This window comes from Stenella coeruleoalba (genome assembly GCF_951394435.1).
Source record: "Stenella coeruleoalba genome assembly, chromosome: 4".
Lineage (NCBI taxonomy): Eukaryota > Metazoa > Chordata > Mammalia > Artiodactyla > Delphinidae > Stenella > Stenella coeruleoalba.
In genome coordinates this window covers 3,121,756-3,147,383 of record NC_137149.1, presented here as the reverse complement: position 1 = coordinate 3,147,383, position 25,628 = coordinate 3,121,756, and the positions used below count along the sequence as shown (strand labels likewise).

The window sequence follows — 25,628 nt, the reverse complement described above, 5'->3', positions numbered from 1 at the left end:
CCTCGACGGCCAGGTGTTGAGGGCGCTCACAGACAAAGACCACGTGACGAGGGCTCCCCCGGGGGACAGGCTTCTGTGCAGCCCAGTATTTGCAGAGAAGGGTCGGCCTGGAGCCACGTGAAGCTCCTTCTGAGGCCCCGCTGGCCTCTGGTCCTCAGACAAGACCCTCCGCCCAGGCAAGAGGACTGGAGGCCGAAGGCAGAGCCAGTCCCGGGCACACACAGGAGGTGAGGGGGCCGCACCTGGTCAGCCTCCATCCTCCATCTCAGCCTCTTCGTGAGGCCACAGGACGGCCCCTCCCCTGCCCCCGAGGCCAGGGGCAACGGAGACGGGGTGTCGAGTGAGAACCCACCCACCAGCCATCGTCCTGACCTGGGACACTCGAGTGACAGGTGGAGACACCCATCGACCCCCTCCATCTGTCTCCCCCAGCCACCCCATCAGGGCGCCCAGGACCCGGAGCACACGCCCCCCCACCCCCACCCGCGGAGCCAGGCAGCAGTGGGTGTTCCAGTGCCTGTAGGAACAAACCACTTCACGTAACAAAGTGACAAAGTACACAGCTGGGAGGTCGGAACTTAAGGACGACCAGACGTTCAAACCATTATGCATTTTTTTTTTCCTTTGGAAACATTTCTTTGATGGAAGCTTCCAGTTCTACACAACAAAGTAATCAAACTGATTTTCTTTTCCTGCAAAATCTTCAACTATGTCATTCGGGTGGTCCCTGGTGCAAATGAATAAGGTTAGAATTTAATTACATGAGAAAGTCAAACCAGAGTGAACGAAGAATCAGACTGGCATCGTACAGGGCGTAGTGAAGAACAGCCTTGTAAGAAATCTCAGATGAAGGTAGAATATTGCCCGACCCGAATCACCAACGACCAGTTTCACAATCAGCATATGAAAATAGAACGTACAAAGCTCTAATTATCAAAAAGCGCTCAGTCCGTCAGGAAGAAATGATCTTACAGGTTTTCTTTTCACCCAGCGAATCAGCCCTGCCCTTCAGGCGTTACCCGTCCTGCTGGGACTCGGGGTGGGGGGCAGGCCAGGATGAGCCAGTCCCGCCTTGGGCTCCACGGGACGAGCAGCCGGGCAAGGGCAGAGCTGTGGGTTCGGAGAGCGGCAGCCGTCTCTGGGGCCTCCTGAACTTGAACTCGAGGTCCACGTCTTCACGGCTTCATCATGGTTAGCCAGTGCGACTACAGCTTGGATTTCAAGCTTCCTATGACGGGCTTGTTGGCAGAGAATTCCGACCACCACGACGCCCTCTCTAGCACCTTGCTTTGCTGAAGCACAGCGCTCCAGAGGTTCTTATAGAGCTGCAGAAGATACAGAACACACGTGTATGTAACGAGAAAGACTTTGAGTGTGCCAGTGCAACTGTGAACACCCAGGAAGTTCTCTCCTGTCACTCATGGAAACATTTTAAGATGATTTAAATTTAATTTATGTAAATCAGTCTTTGCCAGTAGAGAACACTTGTGAAAATGCAACTATGAAGGCCAATAATGTACACTTAATGATGAAGACATCCCGCTCGCCCTTTGCTTTGGAAATTCTCCTGGAAGGTAGATTCTGCAAGTCGACGTTTCTCTCGCACCCACGCGGCTGCTGGCTGGTAGGCGGCGGGGCAGCCCAGCAGCAGCGTGACGGCTTGTCCCCTGGGCCACAGGGCCTGGGCACGCACTGTCCCCTCTCTGCCTGCCCCGTCACACTGTGCAGACCGGGCCAGCTAGCCGTCGCCTCAGGGCCCCCCAGGCGGAACTGCTCTCGGTTGTTATGTTCGAGGAAGGTCCTGAGCGTGGCAGGCAGCCGCCTGACGCCTCCCTGCTCCCAGCACGGCCAGCGTCCAGGCTGAGGTCCGTGGAGACAGGGAAGGGGCCGGTTTCGTATCTGGCTGATGCTGGCAAATGTTGCTCTTAAGAAGCCACCCTCCCCTGCACCTGCTAAGCACACTCAGCAGTTCTGCCCACGCTCTGCTATTCCTGGCTCCCAGGGAGACACAAGGACAGGCTCTGTCTCCACAGGTCATCAACCCGAGGCGACACTGCACAGCCTGGAGCGTTACGCTTCACTTACTGATGATCTCAATCTCCTACAGCTGTGCTTGCTCATCTAAAATGAATTTCTGGGACTTGCCTGGTGGCGCAGCAGTTAGGAATCGGCCTGCCAATGCAGCGGACATGGGTTCGAGCCCTGGTCCGGGACGATCCCACACGCCGCGGAGCAACTAGGCCCGTGAGCCACAACGACTAAGCCTGCGCTCTAGAGTCCGTGTGCCGCAACTACTGAGCCTGTGCGCCACAACTACTGAAGCCTGCGTGTCAAAACTACTGAGCCCGCGCTCTAGAGCCTGCAAGCCACAACTACTGAACCCGCGCACCACAACTACTGAAGCCCGTGTGCTACAACTGAGCCTGCGCTCTACAGCCTGTGAGCCACAACTACTGAGCCCACGTGCCACAACTACTGAGCCTGCGCTCTACAGCCCGTGCGCCACAACTTCTGAAGCCCGCGCACCACAACTACTGAAGCCCGTGCACCTAGGGCCCGTGGTCCACAACAAGAGGAGCCACCGCAGTGAGAGGCCCGCGTGCCGCAACGAAGAGTGGCCCCCGCTCGCCGCAACTAGAGAAAGCCCGCGCACAGCAATGGAGACCCAACGCAGCCAAAAATAAGTAAATAAATAAATTTATAAAAAGTAATGCCTGACATTAAAAATAAAATAAAATGAATTTCTCACCTAGGAGCACCTAGTTCAAACCTCAGCCCTTAACACTAGGAGGAATGCACACTGCGTCAGGCACTCTGTTGGGTGAAGCCTCGGGCTGGCTCTGGTGTCAGCGTGGAACCCGGGGCCCCTGTATCGGGACAGGACGGGATGGGGCGGCCCTCCCCTACTCCGCCGCCGCCCGCCCGCGAGCCAGGGCCGTGTTCTGCAGAGCTGCTCGGCGCCGCCTGTCGGGGCTAACGCTCCCGTGCACCTGTGTCGCAGAGGCCAGCCCCCCTCCCGCGGGCTTGTCAGAACGTCGTCCTCATGCTCCCGCGGGGGCCCTAGCCAAGAGCAGCGTTCACTCTCTCCTGCCTTCCCTCCAGACGGTCCATCTCGGCCCCAATCCTGGCTCCGCTACAACCCGCCCGGCCCCTCCGGAGGCTGGGTTTCTCCCTGGCGAAGTGGACGTGGTAACACACACCGTGAGCGGGGACGCCCCGCCCAGCTGTGCAGCCAGAGGACGGCAGGCCCTCCACAGATGTACGGTCCCCACCATCCTGATTCGATGGGGGACTTGTCCGAACTGCCCACCCCAGTGCCTGGTACTCCTGTCCCAGCCCCAGGTGTGGCTTGGGCTGGTCAGAGGTCCAGGCGCCTGCCCCCCCAGACTGATTGCAGTGTCCCTTGGGGACAGACGGAGGGTTCCTAGCACTCTACGTTCAGTCTCCTGGGTCAGCAGAAGTCTCAGCAGAAAGAACACGACAGCCCTGGAACCTCAGCACGTGACTTCAACACTGTGAAATGCCACGTCTCCATGGAAACACAGGGACAACCACCCACAGGTAGTGGGAGGCACTGAGCAGACCCGTGGGCGTCGTCCAGCACGGGCGTCTCCACGTGGTGGAGGAGGTCAGGTAGGGACACCCGTGGGCACCGTGAGGGTCCCACAGCAGGACAAAGTGGGGCCACTCTTGGGGGTGCCCCTTCAGCTGGAGGCCGGAGAAGACCTCTCTGAAGAGGTGCTTAGAATGAACACAAGTGCTCCGGCAACAGGAACACAGGTGCAAAGGCCCTGGGGTGGGAAAGCGCCCAGTACGACGGAGAAACAGGAGGACAGTGAGACTTTAGTCCAGAGGGTGGGAGGGTTGCGGTGTGAAATGACCTTGGAGAACGGGGCAGAGGTCAGGCCGCGTGGGCTGGGGACGCAGGAAGGGATTTGGGTGCCATTTCAGGTGCAGGGCTCCATCAGAGCAGCTGTCTGACAAGGTCTGCTTTTAAGCCACCGTTGTGGAGCGTGGGGAGGAGGGGCGAGAGAGGAGCTCGGGAAGCCACGTGCGGGCTGCCGGCGAAGCACAGGCAGAGGGTGAGGGGTTACGAGCTAGTGCCGTGAGACGGTCAGAAGACCCGGGGGTGGAGAGGCTCCCAGGAGAGCGTGAAAAGAGCCAGACAGCTGCAGGGCCCCGAGCGTGGCACAGGCTCGGGCTGACCTCGGCATCACGGCCCAAGCGGGCGGCAATGCCGTCCCCTTTCTCGGAGGAGGGCAGGCTGGGGGACGGCTAACCCGCCCGTGACCACCCCCACGTCTCCCAGCCACTCCCTCCCCGCTGCCCACGTGTGACCAGAGACTCCCGGGCCACGGCATCATCTCAGGCTCTGCAACGACTACCATCAGGCCCCAGAGAGCCCCCGGCTCACGGTCCTGAGTGCAGCGGCCCCAGCCGCCACGGGAGGAGGCTCTGCTCTTTACCTCGCCGTCAGCTCTGCCGATCGGTGAGTTCAGGATGGAGTCAGGAGGGGCGATCACATCAACCAGGGCAACAGCATCGTCTTTCAGCTGTTGGAAAACAAAGTCCATACACTTGGCAACTCCCGGCATCTCCATGGCGACCACCGAGCAACAGAGCCTACAGCCCACTAGCAACGGTAACTCCGGCGGGCAGGCGCATGTGGCTCAGTTACTAAAGTGCTATCTTTTCACTGGCCTGGATCTTAGGTTCCCTGAGTGTGTGTCTGAATATTTTCACCATGTTGCTATCCACTCAAGACTTCCAACATTTTATTTTTTTTCAACAAGGTACGGACCGCTCGTAAAACTGACGATTCCGTGGCTCATTAATTGGCAACTGTCTTCAGAGGTTTGTCTCTGAACCCTGACTTATCTGGGCAATTACTGTTCCAACAGAGGAAAATATGTCCGGAAAAAAATGTAAGAGAAGAAGCATTTATGAGCACCTGGAAAAGCCATCATTCCAACGCGCTTCGGTTCCCAGTAGTTTTATTACTCTCCCGTCCCATTATACAAATTATTCTTCAATATGACAAGTGGAATTTATATGAGAAGACTCCCAAGCATTTTCTTGAAATGCAAAAAACAATTTTCTTAAAATGACTGTGAAATGCCGTGGCTGAACTCAAGAGAACGCTGGAACGGGGGCGACTTGAACAACGTATGAAAGCAACCGTTGAGCAAAGAGTCACAAGAACAGGGAAGTGCAGCCCGCTCTGTGGTTCAGAGGCTGCTCCACGGCTCCGCACACCCCCGGCACCGCGGTGGGTGAGGGGAGACGAGCCTGGACCGGGGTCGGCCAACGTTTAACGTAGGGGGCCCACAGGAAAGAGCCCGGCTTTGTGGGCCGCAGGGTCTCTGTCTCACGTTCCCCTCTGCTGTGACGGTGAGGACAGCCCCACAGACGATGCCCAAGGGAATGGCTGGACCAGGGAAGGAGCTGGCGCCCTCCACCCGGCCGACCCTGGCCTCCCCGAGTCAGGACGAGCCTGGATCTGCCAGGTGGCTCGGGCTGCATTATGGCCCAGGACCACCAGCCACCAGCTCCGTGGTGTAAGTGTCACGTTTGAGAGCAAGGAAAACAATGGTTGTATTTTTTTTTTTTTTTTTTTTGCGGTACGCGGGCCTCTCACTGTTGTGGCCTCCCCCATTGCGGAGCACAGGCTCCGGACGCGCAGGCTCAGCGGCCATGGCTCACGGGCCCAGCCGCTCCGCGGCATGTGGGATCTTCCCGGACCAGGACATGAACCCGTGTCCCCTGCATCGGCAGGCAGGCTCTCAACCACTGCGCCACCAGGGAAGCCCCAATGGTTGTATTTTTAATAATGGCAACTCACCACCTGTGGAACACACGAAGGAAGACCCCCTCCTGTTTAAGTAAATGTGGTCTGTGTACACAGCACGATCACAGAGACACCCTTACCCAGAGCCCACGTGGGGAGAGATGGGCGCTTAGGAAACAAACCCGGGGAGAGCCTTAATGTCAACCACAGAGGCATCACCTAGAACTACATCAACTTGAAAGCCCTGAAAGGGGAGAAACGGAGCGGCCTGTCGCCCATCGTGTGAGACGCTGGGCAAAATGCTGGGGACTGTGGTTCACGTCTTACCATCAAAAGTGGAGAAATGCCTCTAACTGCACCCCCCGATACGGCAGCCACAACACACGTGACTGTTTCATTAAAATTAAAGAAAACTGGACTTTCCTGGTGGTGCAGTGGTTAAGAATCTGCCTGCCAATGCAGGGATCATGGGTTCGGTCCCTGGTCCGGGAAGATCCCACATGCTGCAGAGCAACTAAGCCCGTGCACCGCAACTACCGAGCCTGTGCTCTAGAGCCCACGAGCCTCAACCGCTGAGCCCATGTGCCGCAGCTACTGAAGCCCGCATGCCTAGAGCCCGTGCTCCGCAATGAGAGAAGCCACTGCAATGAGAAGCCCCCACACCGCAACGAAGGGTAGCCCCCGCTCTCCGTAACTAGAGAAAGCCCGTGCGCAGCAACAAAGACCCAAGGCAGCCAAAAATAAATAAATAAAATATAAATAAATTGGTTTAAAAAAAATTAAAGAAAACTAAAAATCCTTGGTCACACTGGCCGCCATTCTAACAGCCCCGGGTGGCCAGTGGTGATGGTATGGGACAGTGCCGTCCCAGAACACGTCCACCCCCACACAAAGCTCCAGTGGACAGAGTGCCCTCAGAACGTGACGTGGCGCTGGGGCCATCTGACTTTTCTGGGCGACAAAGGTAGAAGGATGCAATAAAAAAGGAAAATACCGTGAAACGAACTAAAATTGGAGGCTAACATGAAATGCTGGAGAGAATTATCGATATCGCTGTAAAAAATTATTAGAGCGAGCTGAATGTGTACAGATTCTACGACAGTCTCTGAAAGTGACGCTTCCTGAAATTTCTGACATAAGCACATTCTGTAAGTTTCCCGGCTGTGCTAACAGTTGCCCGCACACAAACGAGTGGGAAGCTAAGGTCAGTGAGCGTTAATATACGGGTGATCGCGTGTAATGTGGAAATCGTATAAGGATATAAGGGGATTTCAACTCACCTGGGCACACAGGGCCAGGATGGCGTTCTCTACCGTTTTACCTGCCTGTTCACCAGAAAAGTAGCCACCTGTAAGCAGAGCGCTGGTTACTCTGGGTTCTGCTACCCTAACTCCCAAATTACCCACAAATTGCAAACATGCTGAAACCGCTTTCCAAAAGAGCCCATTCTGTGTGAAAATGCCTCGCTACTGCTGCCCGAGCCCCGCTGCGACCCGTTCACAGAAAGGCACCGGCCAGGGCTGGGCTCCTGTGTCCCCCTTCCCGCCAGCTCACTGAGCTTGTGCTGGGGGTCAGAGCCGGGAGCTGGGGAGGCTGAAGCCCAGGAAGGTGGCCTCGGGGGGCTGGGGGGAGACCCGTGGGGCAGGGCCGGCGGCAGGCAGAGCACGGCGCGGGCGGTGGCAGGAGGCTGTGCTGGGGGCCGACAGGGGCTGCGGGCACACAGCTGCACCTGCGGGCATGTGGGCGTCTGTAGCCACCAGGGGCTGGGCACGAGACCCAGCCCCTCAGCCTCACCTCCTACAATGCGGCGGGCTGTGCCGTGCCGTCCAACAGGCCTAAAGAGGAGGCCCCGACTTTGCTGCGGGACTGATTTTGTCTGACTTTTGCCGCAGAGAACGGCGCCCGCTCACTCGGAGTGGGTGGGCGCCTCGCCCCACACCCCGCTGCTCCCTCTACCCGGGAGCCCTCGGGCACCACCTCCCAGGGGCAACACCAGCCCCAAGAGGGAAAACATGGGTTCCTGGCAAGGGGGAGGGGAAAAGTGTACTCCTCACACAGCCCAGATGTACGCACAGAACGTGAACAGATACACAGAATAGCTGTAGTGTTAACACGTCATGGGGGTGGTTAGGAAAAGACGTCTAAAAGGGCTCCTTGGGGGATAATAATGAAAATGAAGTTTGAGAAACTCAGGTTTACCCCCTTCCCACCAATCTTCCAGGAATCAGGCCATTCATCACCGCCTCCAGGAAGCCCTCCCGGATCCCCAGTCTGGGCATTCCTGGGGGTGCTGCCCCAGCAACCCGGGCTCGGTCCTGTGGGCGTCACCCTTCTGCTGTGCTTTTCTTCTTGTGGCCTCTGGGCTCCTCACTCAACGTGTGATGAGTGCTCAGAAAATGGCACGGAAGGAGCACCACATGGGGAAAGCAGAGTCTCCTGGGTAAAGCGGAGGGCGCCCAGCTCCTGGGCAGGGGGCTCACCTCGGTAGAGCAGGGCCGTGTGCTGGTTCAGGGACCACAGGGCGTAGAGAGCGCTGAGCCGCCCAAGCACAGCCCGCAGCGGGGGTGGCACGTCGGGCTGGTGCACGTGCTCGTGGAACCTCCGCACGACCGTGAGCTCCAGGAATGCCAGGGCCAAGGGGCGGCAGCAGTACACCTGCAACAGAACACAGCACACGGCGTTCGGGAACACACAGCAAGGTCTGCGTGCCAGCAGCATTAGTGCAGCAGGGGACGGACGGGGCCGGGCAGTGCCTCTGGGGGGAAGCACCACGGAAAGGCCTGCAGGAACACAAGCCCAGCTGCAGCGGCTCTGGACCTCAGGCCCGGCGACCTCTCTCAGCTCAGTCCCATCTGGGACGCGGGGTGACCCCACAGCCAACACACAGGCACGGCGGGCTTGTCCAGCGCGGCCAGTGGCGTCTCCAGGAGGTGGGCTCCCTGAGAGCACAAGGTCAATTCTCTTGTACCCGGGGCCACGGACAAGGCTACTCCGGGGACTCACCTGAGAGTGACGTCAGCTCCTCCAAGGGCGTGGCCACGCCCCTGCCTCCCAAGTTTCTAAAGATCAGCCTTTCTCGCCCACTCTCCTATCACGTGCAGGAATAAGGCAACCACTGAACAGGGGCCAAGACGTGCAGCCGTTCCCGGCCGAGTTTGACTTGCGTGTGAGTTCCGATGCTGGCTTTGTGTGTGGAAGCAGGAAGTCACCACGGATCTTTCGGTCCCAGCTTTTGCTTCTCTAACCAATATCCAAAACATCTGCTGCTAATCATCAGCCTTGCTCGCCAGCTTTTCTCTCCCCGTCTCTAATTGATCGGTTTACTGCTTTTTTATTAGGACAATTATAGATGCGTTCCTGATTTATTATAATGAGCATGTGTTGCTTGTGTAATTAAAAAAATAGTCCAGCAAGGAGGTGGCCGGGGACGGGGCAGGGTGAAGACCTTTATTCAGTGTCTGCCTACTTTGCCCCCGACCGTCAACCAGAATCAACAGACTGTGGTCCAGAGTGCGGTCCGGGGCGGGGGAAGGGGGGAAGGGGGTGCAGGCACCAAGGGGCAGGGGCTATGATTTCAAGGCCGGCTCTCGACTTTCAGAGCAAACACTGGGTCGCCCCTTGGTCACTTCCGAGGCCGAGGCTCTCCCAGGGCCTGCCCGAGACTAGGCGCCCTCAGCAGAAAATTCAAGGGGAGGACGCTTCCCCGGCCTCGTGCCAGTCTGCCTCGTCCGACCCCAACACCCCGCTGGGCTTCTGAAGCCACAAGGGCACACATCCTGCGTCCCGTGTCCGGCCTGGAGGGCCAGCCCGGGGCCTTCAGAGCGGCTCTGTCCCCTTCCCTCTCGCACACGCTGTGGTGTGTGCGCCCTTGGCTTTGGAGGGTGAGCGCTGGGGGAGGCTGGGGGAGGAGACCTCACAGGAGGGAAGCTGACGACGGAGGTGCGCAGGGAGTACCCCACCCTCACCCCAGGCCAGGCACTAAGCCCACAAGAGCCAGCAGTTTATCACCTTGATCCTCCCCGGACCCCACGGATGAAACAAGGTCACGCAACGGGCAAGAGGTGGAGACATAGCTGAACCCAGGCAGGCTGGCCCCAGTGTCCACCCCTTCACTACGTCGCTCGAGCGTGTCATTACAGTAACCACCCGCACCCCTAAACGTGCTCACGCGCTGTGGGCTCCGCTCTGCGTGAGGGTCCTTGCGAATCCCAGAGGCCGGGCTCAGAACTGAATCCAAACTCTCCGTGCTCTCCACTTCACTCTCTCCTTTTCAACCACGTGGATTTTCTAGTATGAAATCACACTGCGTTCATCTCATTTCCCCGTGCAAGCGGCGTACGTCCATTTCAGCTATGGCATCGGCTGGTGCAGGCCTGGAAAGGCAGCGCCACCTCTGACCTCGCCACCCGGAAAACGCATCCTGAGCCCCGCTGAGCTCTGAGTCACTGACGCAGAAGTGATTCAGGGTCGAGGGGACCAGCTTCCAAATCCACTCGGCTTTTCCAGATGTGCACGTGTGGACAGGCGGTTTCCGCCCCAAGCCCAAGCTTCTTGGTCTGAGAAGAGGGGACGTCAGGGTGCAGCCTCCAGCGCTGCCAGGAGGGGCATCAGACAGCATCTCACGTGTCCGGCACCTGCTCGGGGTCCTAGAAGCTGCTGTGATGGTGGCTGCTCTTCTACTCTGTCTCGATCCCAGGACTCGGACACGCATGAAGCTGCTACGTGTGCTTCTGGAAATGTTCAGATGAGGCCATCGGCCGCCTGGGGGACCTGGGCTTTGGGGGTCCGCCCCACCGCGACCTCCGTGCCCAGGACGCCCGACGCAGCAGCGGGCTCAGGAGCCCACGTCTACTTCCCCACCCCGCTGACTGGGCGCCAGGGGCTGGCTGGCTGGCTCTCCTGGCCGCTCGTCAGGCCACCTGCCCTGCTGCCTGAGAACCTGCATTAATAGCCGTGGAGAGCACAGTGCACGGGCAGCATATGTGCTGGGCCTGGGCGGTCCCGTGGATGCAGGGTGACGGCCACGCCAGGCCGTGGGCAGGCAGGAGGCGTCTGAAGGGAGACACGGCAGAGGCGAGATTCCACGAGCCACAGAGAACGGATCTGCTTCCGCTTCCCATCAGCTCCCCGCTCCAGACGGGAGGTTCCACTGACTCAGGGGTCCTTGACTGGGGCCGGTTTGCGCCCCGGGGCATCTGGCACCGTCAGGAGACAGTTTGGTTGTCATGACTCGGGGGTGTTGTTGGCATCTTAGTGGGTACAGGCCTGGCGTACTGCTGGACACCCCACAATGCACGGACAGGTCCCCCAAAATCACACAGCCCGAACATGCGTAGGGGTGAGGGCCTCACTCCAGCTCCCATGCCCTCCACTTCCCGCCCAAATCCTTACACGCAGTACCCGTCCTTGGCTTCTCCCGGACAGCCTGTCCTTGCCGTCAGCAGATCTGACCACGCTATTAACAGACATGGGCCAGTGCCCACAAAGGGTCCTTATGGTGTCCACTCTGGGGCCGTGGCGGGGACAGAAACACTCAGGGGTGGTCCTACCCGCCATGGCACAAGCTGGTCCACACTCAATGTTTCTGCCGCTCTGTAACCACGAAAAGCTCCAGAGAGAGGCCAGCAGTCCGACGTGTGAGGCCAGGAAGGTCCGTTCCCCTCTCCCTGCACTGGTCCCAGTGCCACGGTCCTCCCTCCCATGCATCCCCACCCCCACTAAACCTACAGCCCCAGGGAAAAAATTCGGATCCAGGTATCAGTTTCTGGTGTGCTCTGATTTCTGAGTATATTTGCATTTTACCAAGTAATAAATATTTTAGGCAAAAAACAAACTCTGAACTATTCAAGCGTGGACATCAGCCGTGCAGTGTGGGGGAAAGAGCTGGGCTCAGGGGTCACAGCTGGCTTGGGTTCAATGCTTGGGAGTTCTTACTAGCAGGAGCAGATAAAGAAAAGTTTATCAACTTCCCCCCCTACCCCCCGGTGAGTCAAAGAGTGAACACACTTTATATTTTCACAAAAGCAGCCAGTGACCTCCCCCAAAGGGCACAGTAGTTCACAGCCTCGACTGACAGCGCAGGGAGTGGCCCTCGTCCATCAGACACTGTCCTCGGACCCGCGCATCCCTGGCCCTGGTTCATGGTCAGCGACTGCTGTGGCTGCCACCTGGGGCCAGCGGCTGGTTTCCAGGCCAGGCTGACCCTCAACCTGTAGGAACTCTTTGCTACCGTCCGTTACGTACGTCTCATGCTTCCCCAGCCTGGAATCTGTCTTCTGACTTTGCTTGCAGTATCCTTTGCTATTTAGAAAGGGGGGACGTATGTGTAGTCAGAGCTGCCAGCTTTCTCTTCTTTCACAGCCTCTGAGTTTCCTGTCATACTTGAGCAGCTCGTCCCGCCGAGGGCACGTAAACATTCGCTGAAGTTTCCCTCTCGTGCTCTACTGCTGCTCCCATCACCATGCGGGCGGGGACCACATCTCCACAGGACCCTGAACGTCTGTCCCAGGGCTGTGAGGCGCTCTCAGCTGTCAGGATGACCCAGCGCTCACGCTTAATGCTCCGTGATCCAGACCAGGTCTGGAGAACGCAGCCCCCCTCTCGGGTCACCCTCCCCTCCAAGCCCCGCGGCCGCCTTCCAGTACACACCACGGCCACTCCGTCTGGCCACACCTCAGCTCCGAGGCTCTCCCCAGGGACACCCGTCTTGGCTGGACCCAGGCTGGGTACGCTGCCCCTCCTGTCCTCTGCCACGAGGCTCACTGAGGTGCTGTTGCCAAGTTCTCAGTCGAAGGTCTATGTGAATTCCTTCTCAAACGACCACGCCACACACTCGGGTTCTGCTGTCTGAGTGTGCAGGTGCCGGGCACAGGCCGGCGGGCATGACGGTGTCGCAGATCGGCTCGGACGAGACCTGTGGTGACCTTCTGGGCAGCTCTGCGGGATTCCGATGTGCTGGGAAGGGGCGACCTCTGTGTCCTCCATCTCTTCGGGGTCTTGGGCTACAATGCAGAGAAAGGAGGAACTCCGCAGCCGTCAGTGTCCGAGTGACCGAGGGTGCCGTGGCCCCAGCCCACGTGGAAGGATCGTGTTCACACCTCCTCTCTCGGGTTCCTGGACTGAACTAGGGTTTCACCCACCTTGACGTCTGCTGAATTCATTGAAGACACAGGTTTGATCCTGGTTTATTCGCCCTCGGTCGGAGCCTTTCCAGCGAAGCCCCATCCTGGTGTGCTCCTCCCCCTTCCTGGGGCAGACACGCCCGGCAGGTCCCCGGATGCCTGCTCTGCTCTGACTGCACCTGCTCAAGGGGGTGAAGCTGTCCCTCGCAGCACAGGGGGCGGGGCCCTCGGAGGTGATGGGCAGACGTGGCCCCAGGCTATTGGGGGAGGCTCCATCGCCCAGTGTCCAAGGTGAAGGGACGACACCAGTTTTGGAAGCTTCCTGAGCTACGTTTTTCCCGAATGACACCCGTCACTGTGGATGCACGGGGCCCACGGACCACAGCAGGACCAGATCCCGCGTAAACAGGTGTTTAGAGCGGCTGTTTTCGTGCTGCGGATTCCACACACGAGAGGCAGCCCTGTCCCAGAGTGAGAACCAGAGCTGCCCGTGGGCCAATCTCACCGAGCCTCCTTGGAGAGAAGCACAATGACTACGGAAGCAAATGCAGACAGAGCGCGGGTGGGACCTCACAGGAGTCACCGAGCCGTCACTCTGCTGGTCGGGAGGGACCCTGGTGGCTGACGGGCTCCCACAGCCCCGGGTCCCCCCTCCAACCAGCACAGCTCTGGCCGACGGGCCACACACTTGTCAGGGGCCTTCGATATGACGCCCACAACCTCTTCCACACGGGGCAGGGGCGGCGCCACCGTCCCAACAGCAAACCAAGGTGCGGAGAGGTCAGGCCAAGCGCCCGAGGTCACAGGGGCTGAGCAACGGGGCCTGCCATCACCAGGACATGCAGCTCACCAAGGACACGACGGGGCGGGAATTAGGAGCGAATCATTAGAAAAGCAACTTTTAAAACAAACACGTACCTGACAGTTGTTTCTTGCTTCAAAGTCGTTGCTTCCCGATTGTTTCTCTTGATTTAATTTCTGATAACTCTCGCGGAGCAGGTAACAGACCAACCACTCGTATGCCGCCAGCGGGACTTCAAAACGAGAAACGGAGAAAACTGTAACCGATGTCACCGTAGGGCGTCTCACCCTTGTCGAGAACTCAGCTCTCCAGTTTACAGGTGCGGAAACTGAGGGACTGCCCACGGCACAGCCCGGGTGGTGGCCGGGCTGGGACAGGCGCAGGTGAGGGTGTTTCCTGGCTCTGCTGTGAGGCCAGCCCGCGTTCTCCATGGTTCCGGAGCCACGGAGCCCACAGGGTCACGGAGGCACTTTGGGGGAAGCACCTCATTTACGATGAGGATACACAGTCTGGAAGAAACTCGGATCCGCACGGACGTCAGGACGACTTTCCAGCAGGCGGTAGGAGGAGGGGCGCCCTGTCCGCCTGGCCAGCCCGGCCCTGGGGCCCTGGACCTCACACCGGCTCCCCTGACGCCTCGCCCCCCTCACCCGAGAGCCCTGAAGTGCAGAGAGGAAGCACACGGCAGGGGTGTAGACAGACAGGGACGGGCTGGAAGGGGCTGGAGGAAGACCTCCATCCTCCTCCCCAGGCCCCAGCGCCGCGCCCGCATCTGTGGGTCCTTCTCGCCACATCTCCGCTAGTTCCGAGGACTCGGCGGCCTCAGAACAGCCTGCCCGGCAGGACGGCTACCGCCTCTTCCGTTAAGGACACAGGGCATGAGGACGAGCCCAGGCACACGGCGAGTGAGCGGGGTAGGGGTGTGGAGTGTGACCTGGCCACGTGGCCCTGCATCCACGCTTTCCCGCCCGACCCAGGCAGAGGGCCCAGAGCCAGGGCGCCCAGGCCCGCGGGGCCTGCAGCTGCTCCCGGCTCCAGACTCCCAGGTGGGATCTGGCCGAACTGGGTCTGGGCACAAAGGCGGGACACGGGGCACCTGGGATTTCCTTCGATGTCACACAGCCCGTTCCCTGGGAAGATGACGCATGGTACCCACCGCTACGGGTCCTGCTACGGACCCCCGACCGTTTCACGCTGTCGCATCCGTCACCTCACAGCACAGCTGAGAACTTGATTAAAGAGCAGACGATCCATGTCACTGGGCTGAGGAATCGGCTCAAAGGCCGCAAGCTGCCCGAGCTCACACAGCTGTTCTCAGGGAGCCCAGGAGGCGGGGGTGGGGACCCGGGACCCGCACCCCTCCCAGAGGCCTGCCGGGTGGGGTGGCCGGAACGGGGCATGTCCTAACCCCCTGAAACCTGTGAACGTGCCCTTACTTGGGCACAGGGTCTTTGCAGATGGAATGACGGGACAACACGGGGTCATCCTAGATCAGGGTGGCCCTGAATCCAACGAGAAAAAGGAGAAGCGCACACACAGAAGAGAGGCCGTGCGAAGGCAGAGGCAGAGATGGGGGACGCGGCCACAAGCCCAGGGATGCCTGCAGCCCCCACGAACTGCGGAGATGAGGAGGGAGCCTCCCCGGAGCCTCCGGAGGGAGTGCGGCCCCGCCCACACCGGGGCAGTGAGCTTCGGTCCAGGACACATTCCTGCTGTTTTCACACCCAGTCCTGTGCCACGGGACACCCGCAAACCAGCGGCCCAGGGCGCTGCCCTTCAGGACATCCCTGAAAAGCCAGGTGGACACTGGAAACCAGCTCTGATGCCGACGGGGCCCGCTCTGACGCATGTGTGTCCCAGGGTCTTTGTGGCTAAACTCTTCCTGCCGGATGGACCGTCACCAAGACGGTAACAGGTGGGCGCCACGGGGACTCAGATTTTCCATGATCTATTTACATGGCAACAAAACCCAGGAAGTCGCCAAGGCCAGCAGCCGCTCAGGCTAATTCCTGACCCCAGCCAGGGGCCCCACCATCCCACGACGCAGCAATCGCGGCTCCTCTGGACTCTTCCCTGACGCTGCCCGGGCAGGCGACCCCCTGCAGAAGCGACCCGGCTCCCCGAAGGTCCCGCACCACGTGGAGCCCCCGTGCTGACGTCAGCAACCAGTTCACGGTTTGCTCTGTGCTCCGAGTGAGAAGCAAGCTCGATACGTGAGCTGCTGGAACGTTTTTCCTAGAAATTCCACTTTCAGCCTTTAGTGTTTCAGAGAGAAGCGGGTCACACTGCTCCGTGTTCACACGGAAGGGCGGAGCCCCCAGCGAGCACACAAAAGGTAACATCGCAGCCCGCGGCGTGCGGGCCGCTCGCAGAGTTCGTCTGGGCGTGAGGAGTCATCGGGAGCAAACTGGGGGAAACCGGCACAGGTGGGCGGCAACGCTCTTGCTTGGGGGCTGCTGACGGCCCAAGACAAATGCTGCTTCAACTTCAGTCCCCAAGTCCCTCCCAGGTTCCTGGGTCACAAATGGCCTCCTCGGGGCTCCCCTGGCCGCTCCCCTGCACCCCTCGAAGGCCCTGAGCACTGCCTGTCTCCCCACACCAGCTCCCCCCACCCAGGTGTGCTCCCAGGGCGGCCGCTGTCACTACGGTCAATCACTCCAAGGTCTGCCCACCTGCCTGGCCTCTCAGTGTCGGGGCTCCCCGACACGCCCACCGGGCACTCAACATGGGACCCCTGAACTCCCAGTTTCACCAGCACCCACCCCCCGGGGGGTCTCTCACCTGGCCCTCCATCGAACGTACCACCTGACCATCCCCCCAACCGTCCCCCGTGCCCTCACCCAGCTCCTGTCACTCTCTCCTGTGCTGCCCCTGCCCAGGTTCTGGTCTTCTGGCTGCTCTCCCGAGTCCAGCCTTGCTCTGCGTCGGCACCAGAGCACGCCTTCCAAAGTGGGGTCTGGCCCAGGTGCGCCCCAGAAAGCAAGGCTTGGCCACCTGCCCCAGATCCTCGGCTGGCACACAGCCCCAGGTGTGGGAGTCACCTGCTCTCCCACCATGCCCACCCCACGGCTCCTGTGTGGCTGACTGCTCCCCAAACACACCGCTCTGAACCTCCAAGACCCACCTTGCAAGCCGCCTTCCTGGGAAACAGCTAACTCACGCTACAGGGGTCACTCTGCACCCACCATTCCCAAGGGAGGGCCCCAGCTCATGGCGGTGAGCCGCCCACGAGGGCGGGGGGTACCGCATTCCCTCTTGATACCTTACAGGGGAAACTGAGGCTCAGAGAGGTTAAGCATCTAGCTCGAGGTTACACAGCTGACTCCAGACCCTGAGCTTCCAACCTCTGGGCGGTGTGCTGACCGCACCATGTACCCCTCTGAACACGTGATGCTACACAACCCTACTGTCCTGCGTGTATACACAATGGTCAGAGCAGCCAACACGCTGAACTCCAATTATTTAATATTTTTGCAAATAAGCCAACTAAAGGAAAAAACTGGGCCTCAGTTATTAAGCGACGTGCAGCTCCTCAACACTCAGGACCATTTGTTAAACCCATCCTCAGCACACACGCATCCTCAGCACATAAATCAGAGGAAGCAGACAGAGAGCTGCCCCACCCGGCCCCTCCCTCTCCAAAGAAACCTTTTAATCCCTGGAGGAAAAATCTCCTGACCTTGCAGACAGCCCTCGCTCAATACTGGAAAGGTCTTGAGTGTCCAGCCCTACAGAGCCCCAGGGTCATATGTCATTTATGGACTTTTTACCCAAGATGCAGCTGAGACAAAGGCCGGCCCCGAGGTGTGGGATTTCATGATCGAATGCCCTGGAGACGAACGGCTGGCTGTGGGCTCCCAACCGTCAGTGTTGGATGCCAAGCCCCTTTTGTCAAATGAATTTTGTTTGCGTTCTTTGCTCCAGAAAATGTTTTCACTTTGTTGGAACGAGCAGAAATTAGAGCACCCACAGGAAAAACAGATGACGCCGCCCTGGCGTGCTTCCTGATGGCCGGCGCGCAACACAGCTCCTGCGTCCACAGCTCCAGCGAGCGGGGAAGGGGCACAGCGGGCACAGCGGACACCTCCTGAAGCTGGCAGACCACGTGCTTACGTTCTGATTCTACAGTGGGGGACAGTATTAGGGGAAAACATTCCGGTGGGGTTGATGTTATTAGAATGATTAGGTCATTTCCGGGGGCTTCCTGGAGCAACATTTGGGGAGCTCTGTAAGCATCAGAAAGAGATCTTCAAGTGTGTCCCTGTGTCCTCTTAGCACTTTAAAAAGGGAGATAAAGGACGTGCGTTATTGTCAGAAAAGCTGTAACGAAGTGTGGTGAGGGAGACGAAGCAGTTACTAGCAGCAGTGTTTCTGGATGATGATGGTGATGAAGAAGGTGGAGGAGAGACAGCCGGCAAGTCAGCCCAGCCCGGGTCTGACGCCTGCTCCGGCCGCTGACATGCACTGGGGTGCACTGGGGTGGACTGGGCAGCCGTGGTCTCCTCTCCTGGAGACGTGAGCCGCGGTGCAGCCCGGCGGGGTCCCCCAGAGATGGCACGCCCAGTGCCCGCAGCTGCTGATGCTGCAATGTGTCACATGCTCTCCATCCTCCGAGTAAGGGAGGGGGCGGCTCCTTCACCCGGAGGACCCAGCGACCTGCCCCCGGGGGGACACAAACACTCTGTAAAGCCAGGTGCCCTCCTGCCATGCCAAAGGCTCTCCGCTAACAGCGTTCCGTGGAACACACAGCATCTTGACAGCGGTTTTTGCGATTAAAATCACAACTGTTAACACGGTGGGGGGCCAGGAGCAGAGCCAGCACCCCTTGCTCTCTGGCAGATGGGCTGCCATTCCAGCTTCTGCCAGGCACAGTGCACCCTGGAGACACGGAGGGAGTGTACTTACCTGAGGAGTCCAAGCAGTCCTCAGGGCTGGAAGCCTCGAACCCGTGGCCAAGGAGGTTGGGATAGGCTTCCAGAAAGTCCACGGTCTTCAGCGGGCTCTCAATGCGGGCACCGTCTAGGAGCACAGCCAGTGACTCGGGAGAGCCAGGCACCCCAACCCCCACCCCAGGGGATGTCTGGCGATAGGACCCCACCTGCCCCAGCCCATCACTTCAGAAGCTGGTCCATCCCCATTTGATCACACATTTCCTTCCTGCAAACCCAGAGTCCATCCTGACAGAAGAGCTAATTCAAGGGGGCCTGGGAACCTCACCCTCCCGCCCCCAACTGGGCTGCAGGGGCGCCGGCCTCCTCACCTTGGTCCCGGCGCACCAGCAGCCCAAGCAGGTAGTTGCTGGTCTGCTGCAGCAAGACGTTGTTGTCGCCTTCGTATGTGCAGTTCGGGTCGTTGTCATCTCTGAGGTCTCCCAGACGGTTCACTGCAAGGAGGCCCCAGCATTCTCGTCACTGGGGGTGCACATGTGGGAAGTGCCCCCCAAACCCCAGCTGCCACCTGGGACTCTGAGGTCCCAGGCCCGGCTTGACCGGATGAAGCACTTCCCGCCCTGCTCCCAGTGCCAGCTCCACCCCCGACCCGCGGTGTGCCGTCTCCTTCCGGCTGCTCCCTCTTTAAGGACATATTGGTGACACCTGCGAGGTCCCCGGGAAGAGAGGCGGGTGGCTCCCCGGGAAGCCCCAGGGCCGCGCTCAAGAAGCATCTGCTGGCATCAGCATCCCTGTCCCTACCACGAGCCTCTCAGGTCACCTGGCAAAGCGCCCTCCAGTGGGGTCACTGACGGAGCTGACTACCTGAGCGGCGGGAGGGTGCCCTTCTTCCTCTTCCAACTGAAGGAACCCTTCTTTGGACACGAGACATTTCAAATATCTGAAGACAACTCTCATTTTTCTCTTGTCTTTCCTACCAGCGAAATAACCCAATTCCTTTGCAGATTTGATAAAGTATGCTTCCCAGATCTTCACCACCTAGGTTTCCATCCTCTGACGGAGAATGTTCTCCAAACGTGAGGCTGAGATGGGAGAAAGGGTAGGACCCTAACTTCTCACACTCACGTATTGCTATGAACAGCCCAAGAGGGTGTAAGATGTTCAGCAGCAGACACGAGGCTTGTGGTCACCTATGACACCCTGATCATCTTCCTCTGAATTGCTGCCCATGCCACAGTTAGACCACTGAACCTGAAGGGCTAAGAGTGCCCTTAGAGAAATGACTTGCAATTGATATTTAAATCTAGATAAACGGCTTTACGTTTATCCCTGCTGAGTTGGGCCTCACTGGCTTCAGCCCTGTTTGTATTATGTGATGACACTTCCTTTAGTCATTTTTGTTGTCTGAAGGGCTGCGTGATTCAAGTTCCTCCTTCTAAACTATTTATAGCGTCTCTATACGAGCTATAACAACAAACAAATACTACAAAGAGCACTGCACAGAGGACAAAACACATAGATGAGTAACGTCTGCAGCCCCATGATTACCCACACGTCAGTAAACGTGGAGTGTGGGGAGGGGAGGGGCCCCCCTGCCTGCCGCCCCCGCACGAGGAGTAACTGGGACACGTCCCGGTTACTGAAAGCTCCTAAAAGGCTTCCGGAGGAATAAACTGTCAAGGAAGTCTCTGCCAGCTCTGTTGTTGCCTTGAGTAACCAGACTTTAACCAATCAGTTATTGAAGAGACTAGCACACGGGGAGTTAGGCAGGTAAGCTGCAGTAATGATGACGACCACGATAATAACAATAATAATAACAGACCAAAATGACGGGGCACACGCCCTATGCCGACACTGTGCTCGACCCTTCATGTGGGGTAGTTCACTTACCCGTTGCAAAGCCCCCCGTTGTGCTATCCTATCGTTAGTCCCATTCTACGGAGAAGAAAGCTGAGGGGCAGTGAGGGTGGGCAGCTTGCCTGCGGCTACGAAGCCCGTGACCGGCAGAGCCGGGATCTGGCCCCGGGCTGTTGGTCTCCCCCTCCCTCCACCATCCACCAGCTGACCGACTGCCAGTGTCAATAAAAGCAAACTCTCTTTTTCTAAGTTTCAGAATTTTTCTTCGGAACAAAACTTGCTGCCAGTTTACTGCCAAAGCCATTAACTAAAAAGTTCCAATTCAGATGAACAGATAAGCTCCTTCCTCTTCTGGTTTTCGGTCTCCACGCATCGTGACACCCGGATTTCGACCGAGGAGCATCAGGTGGCGGCGAGCCGAGGGACTGGACTAGGGCAGGGGTTGGCAAACCCGCTCTGGAAAGTTCCAGCCAGTCAATGTTTTAGGCTTTGCTGAGACGGCTCTGCTGGGCGGGTGGAGTGGGAACACAGCCACAGGAAGTGTGTAAACAAATGGGTGTGACCTGGGGGCCAACAAATCTTTATTCACAAAAACCTTTACCCACAGAGACGGCCTTTGGCCCGCAAACGACGGCTGTCGTTTGCCGACCCCTGGCCGTGAGCCACATGGTGCGGGAGAGGACAGGAGACCAGCCCACGTGTCCCCAAAACCTACTGGCCAGATAGCCGTGTCCTCCGCACGCCTCCCGGCACTCCTGGATTCCGCGCTGGGCCGTCCACGAGGCCAGGGGCTTGCCGGCCGACGCCAAGGCGTGGATCTCGCGTCCCAGCTCTGCCTTGGGAGAGAGAAGCCAACGAGAACAGGTGAAAAGAGGCTCCGACCCCAGAGGTCAGGGGTCAGTTCAAGCACAGCCTCAGAGGCTCATGTCCCCTCCAGTCTAATCCGAGGTACCCGACAACTACAAAGGAAAGAAACCCAGTTTTAGTTTAAAAAACAGGATTCAGGTAAACAGGGATACCCTGCAGTACAGTCACACAACTCCACGACAGTGAAAATAAACGACCACGGCTCTGCCCAGCCGGTGAACACGGGGTGGGAGCGCGGGGGAGCGGGAAGGCTGATGGCAGAAGAGCATAACGTTATGACTCCGTTTACTCGAAGTCTGCAGCGGAGACTAAGAAGAAACCCAAGGGGTGGGAGGCGGTGCCGAGACGCTGCCCCCAGGGGAGAGGGTGGCAGGCGGCCCCAGAGGACTGCACAGACATGGCCACTCGGTCCACACTGCGCGGAGGCCCAGCCAGCATCCCCAGCCTTAACACGTCTAGTAAATACTCTTTCGCCTCGACTCGATATTCAACGCAGTTACAAGAGAGACACACACACACACCCGCTAAATAACGTGATGTGTTTGACCAGCGTTTTCAACTTCGAAGAAGGGCTACTTTATAACCTGTGCCTGGGTTGAAGCACTGAGTTTCAGAAAGAACAGAGCTCGACGACACGTCAAAACATTTTTAACAGGACAACTCCATTGTCCGCTGGCAAAAGGTTCAATGACTCACGCTGGGGAGAAAAAACACGCGTAACCCTGCACTCCTGATGAAACGGTCTTCAGGGTCACGGTTGTCACGGTCGGCCTGACTGCTCAGCCGTGCACACTGCCGGCAAGCCCCCGCCCCCCCCGCGTCCCCCTCCCCACCTCTGGACCCCTGGATGTTTACGCTGAATATTCCAAAACGTGCTAATTTGATACAGGCTTTTCAGGGCGTGGTACGTAACCCCGATCTGCAGCATTCCTAATCAGTTTTCAGACGCCCTTGGTGTGATTCCCATTTCACCGCTGCCCAGGAGGCAGCGTAAGGGGGGAAAAGAAACAACACATGAACCGTCCACACAGAAATTAGCGGAGGACCCCTTTCTACGAAGGGGCCGACCTCAGTGGGTTTGCACGCTCATTTCTGGAGCAAAGCCCCGCCTGTCAAGTCAAATCCGGTCAGCTGGATTCAGACCTTTGTCAGGTTGTTTACAAAGGGATCAGAACCGTGAAATCGACTGAGGGGCCGGTAATGCGGATTTTGCAAAACCATCATGTTCTCAAGAGGAGAACAGCAGCTGAACTCACAGACGGGAACCGGGAGACGTGTCAGCACATCCTTGAGAATCGGGAATGTGGACACGTGCCTGACACGTTCCCATCGCAGCGAGGGCTCCGAGAGGACACAGCCCACGGGTCAGGTCGGACGGAGCCTCCGTCCCCGCGAATCCACGCACCGAGGCTGTTCTGAAAGAAAGGCTGAATCTGTGCTGCCCAACCCGTGAGATTTAAAGGATGACAAACGCTGTGGAGAAAAGCGGAGACCCTCACCTGCCTGGCGCTCCGGTCTTTCCCCAGAAGGCCTTGCTGAAGCTCCACCAGATCCAGGAAGAGAGATTTGGAAAAGTGGTCCAAGGCATAGGCCGCGGCCAGGTACGGGAGTAAACGCCATTGCTGAAACAGACAAGTCCCTGCCTGGAGGCCTCCAAGTGCCCCCAGGGCCCGCCTGCCTTCCGGGGCTGGAGCGCCAGGAACCCGCTGCCCACCGTCCCCACTCGTTGCAGAAGGTCCCGCACGTCTCCCGGACCCACCCCCGTGACGCCTGCCCCCCGACGCTCTTCCGGTGCGGCCGGGTCTCCCGCACCACCCTGACGACCCCACTCAAGGAGAAACTGTGCCGCGTGCACCACCCTGCACGGCCCCCTCACCGCTCTCCCATCCACGTGGCCCCTGAGCCCGAGCAAACGCTGATCTACAAGAGAACTAAGAAAGCCAGGCGGCCGTGCCTGCGCGCGGGGCCCACCTGGCGATGCCTGGGCTTTGGGAGCCTACGGGGAATGAAGCGACCCCCCCAGAGCCAGACGGGGAAACAGGCTCACGGAGAGCCGAGGGAGGGTGTCTCTTTCACCAGCGCACATCCGCTGTTGCGTGGATGGAGGGGGCGGAGCCTGAAAGGACCTGGGAGACAGGTGCCGCCGTCGGCAGCACCGTGGTGACCTGCCGTTTCCTGGGTGTGGTCACGGTGCCAACTGCTTCTCATGCACTAACGTATTTAATCCTTACAGCCACTCGCAGAGAGGTATTGTCAGCAGTCCCAACTTACAAAGGAGAAAACTAGAGCACAGAGAGGTTCAGTGGCTTGCCCAAGGACACACAGCAGGGAGGGGGCGGACCGGGGGTCAGGAGTCCAAGCATGTGGCTCAGGTGGGCTCTCGTGACCGCTGAGCCAGGCCTGATGCCCAGACAGTCGGACGTGCCGTGACCTCACCAAGGCCACGGGGTTGGTGGTGTGGTGGACACTGTGTGCCAGCCCGGCATGAGCCAGGCACTGGGCTTTTCCTTACTTGTTTATTTGGTATTAAAACAGGTTCACGGCCATAGTAAAAGAAGTCTTAAAAGAAACAACTTCGATTCAGTTACAATTTCCTGAAACTTGCGCTCAGATACACCTTTGCTCAGGCCTAACTGGCCAAGACCTGGGTCCGATTTAGCTGCTGACTCTGGCAGGAGCCACTGACTCGAGCCTCGGGGACCCACCTGGATCCCCAGCCCACCTGGTGTGCAGGGCAGCTGCCCGGTGTGCACAGAAGGGCTGGGGCCGCAGGGGCACCGGGGGGGGGGCTCGCTGTGATAAAATGCGTCCCCCGCCCCGCCCCGGCGTCCAGGTGATGCCCAGCCTGAGTTGCACCTTTGCCATCGAGGGCTGCCGCATCTCGGAGGACCCGGAAGGCGAGCGTCCCCCCTGCTAGAGGACGTCACCACGAACAGTGCTGCCCCCTCAGCCGCTGTGTCCCGGGGTCACTTCCCAGGGATGGGACGAGCGCGTTGGAGTGTGGCCTGGACGTCAGGGTCCCGCAGGTGGGATGAGCGTGCGCACCTGCTCCCTCGGCCTCACCAGAGCGCGTCCTGCTGGTCGCACACACTCCTGTTCAACTAAAGACCATTTATCGAGACCGCGTGTGGCCCCAGACGCCGCACTCCTTCCCTGTGTCTGTCACTCCCTCTGTTAACTCCTGAAGAGGCCTGACCAGCAACCAGCAACCCAGGTGCAGCGACCTAAGAGAGGAGGTATGTCTGCACGCGGAGCAGAACGAAGTGAACTCACGCCTGCGGAAGCTGTACCTGCATCGGATACTCCAGCACCGGTACTTCCTCCTCGTCTGTTGGTCCAAACTGACGCCTGGTGGCTGAGAAACGCAGAGCTATGGACACGGCCAGCTTTAGGTTCACGACGGACATGCCCGCGATGGCGACCCGGCCGGAGGACAGGCTGCCCAGGGACTCGCTGAAGTGCTGCCTGGCGTCCTGCAGGAGGAAGGCAGGTGAGGGTGGACCTGGGACCCGCAGGCTGTCTTGGGGACGGGCACAGACGTGGAGGGGCGCTCCTTTATTCACTCAACACTTCCAGGCCCTGCCCCCAGGGCGCCCCAGGCACAGGCCCCTGGGCCCAGGAGGCCAAGCTGCATGGGGGCCGGCGTCCCCATCACGGGATGCTGTGGGGAGGCACAGAGGATGCCTAGTGACAGGAGGACGGGGCCCCGGGCAGATGTACCATCTGCAGAGACCTGCAAACGGCCACCGGGAAGTACGAAGCCCCGCTCCCAATCCCACCGAGGACCGGACAGTTGTGCCGAGAGCGACGCAGGAGCCGAAGCAGAGGGCATGGCTGGCACCGACATTTCGTTTATAAACCAGGCTCCTTCCCCCACCCCCTCACCCCCCACCTGGGATTCCTCCCGGTCCGTCAAACCACCATTCTAAGCGGTGTGATGGTCAGCTGCTGTCCTTTGTGATCTCTGAAACCGGGTAATTGCCCGTGTGCGTCTATTTTTGACGTGTTGTAAATCGCAACGCGCTTATCGCTGTTTCCAACAGCGGCTCGTGCTTTAAGGGCCGTCGGCGGCGTTTGGGTACCTCTGCCCGTGAGGCTCACCCAGTTATCCGATCACGCGCACCTCCCTTACCCCCTGCTGCTCCTCCTGGGTTCACTTATTTTACTATTCGGACTTTTCTTCCAAAATCATGTCCACGCTGGTATTTGTGTGGCAACACGTCAAGCCTCTGGCCGACAATATTGATTCTGTTCTCACGCACGAATGACAGTCCAGCTGGATTTAGAAGAAGTGTGTTTACAGT

At 58.9% G+C, this 25,628-nt stretch overlaps 1 protein-coding gene across 2 annotated transcripts in view; it reads right to left on the bottom strand.

The window, feature by feature from the left end:
• Positions 1–595: 595 nt before the first annotated feature.
• Positions 596–25,628, bottom strand: part of ACOX3 (acyl-CoA oxidase 3, pristanoyl) — a 48,027-nt gene continuing 22,994 nt past the window's right edge. The window contains exons 9-18 of one of the 2 annotated variants that reach the window (XM_079919899.1): positions 24,615–24,797; positions 22,824–22,946; positions 21,173–21,293; positions 18,972–19,094; positions 18,617–18,730; positions 13,828–13,943; positions 8,269–8,443; positions 7,069–7,136; positions 4,467–4,553; positions 596–1,325 (exon numbers count right to left, since the gene is read on the bottom strand). In XM_079919899.1, the coding sequence (XP_079776025.1) occupies positions 1,206–1,325; positions 4,467–4,553; positions 7,069–7,136; positions 8,269–8,443; positions 13,828–13,943; positions 18,617–18,730; positions 18,972–19,094; positions 21,173–21,293; positions 22,824–22,946; positions 24,615–24,797 (1,230 nt within the window). In that variant the 3' untranslated portion in view covers positions 596–1,205. Of the gene's footprint in view, positions 1,326–4,466; positions 4,554–7,068; positions 7,137–8,268; positions 8,444–13,827; positions 13,944–18,115; positions 18,731–18,971; positions 19,095–21,172; positions 21,294–22,823; positions 22,947–24,614; positions 24,798–25,628 lie in introns of those variants that run through there. The other variant, XM_079919900.1, reaches the window with a different exon arrangement.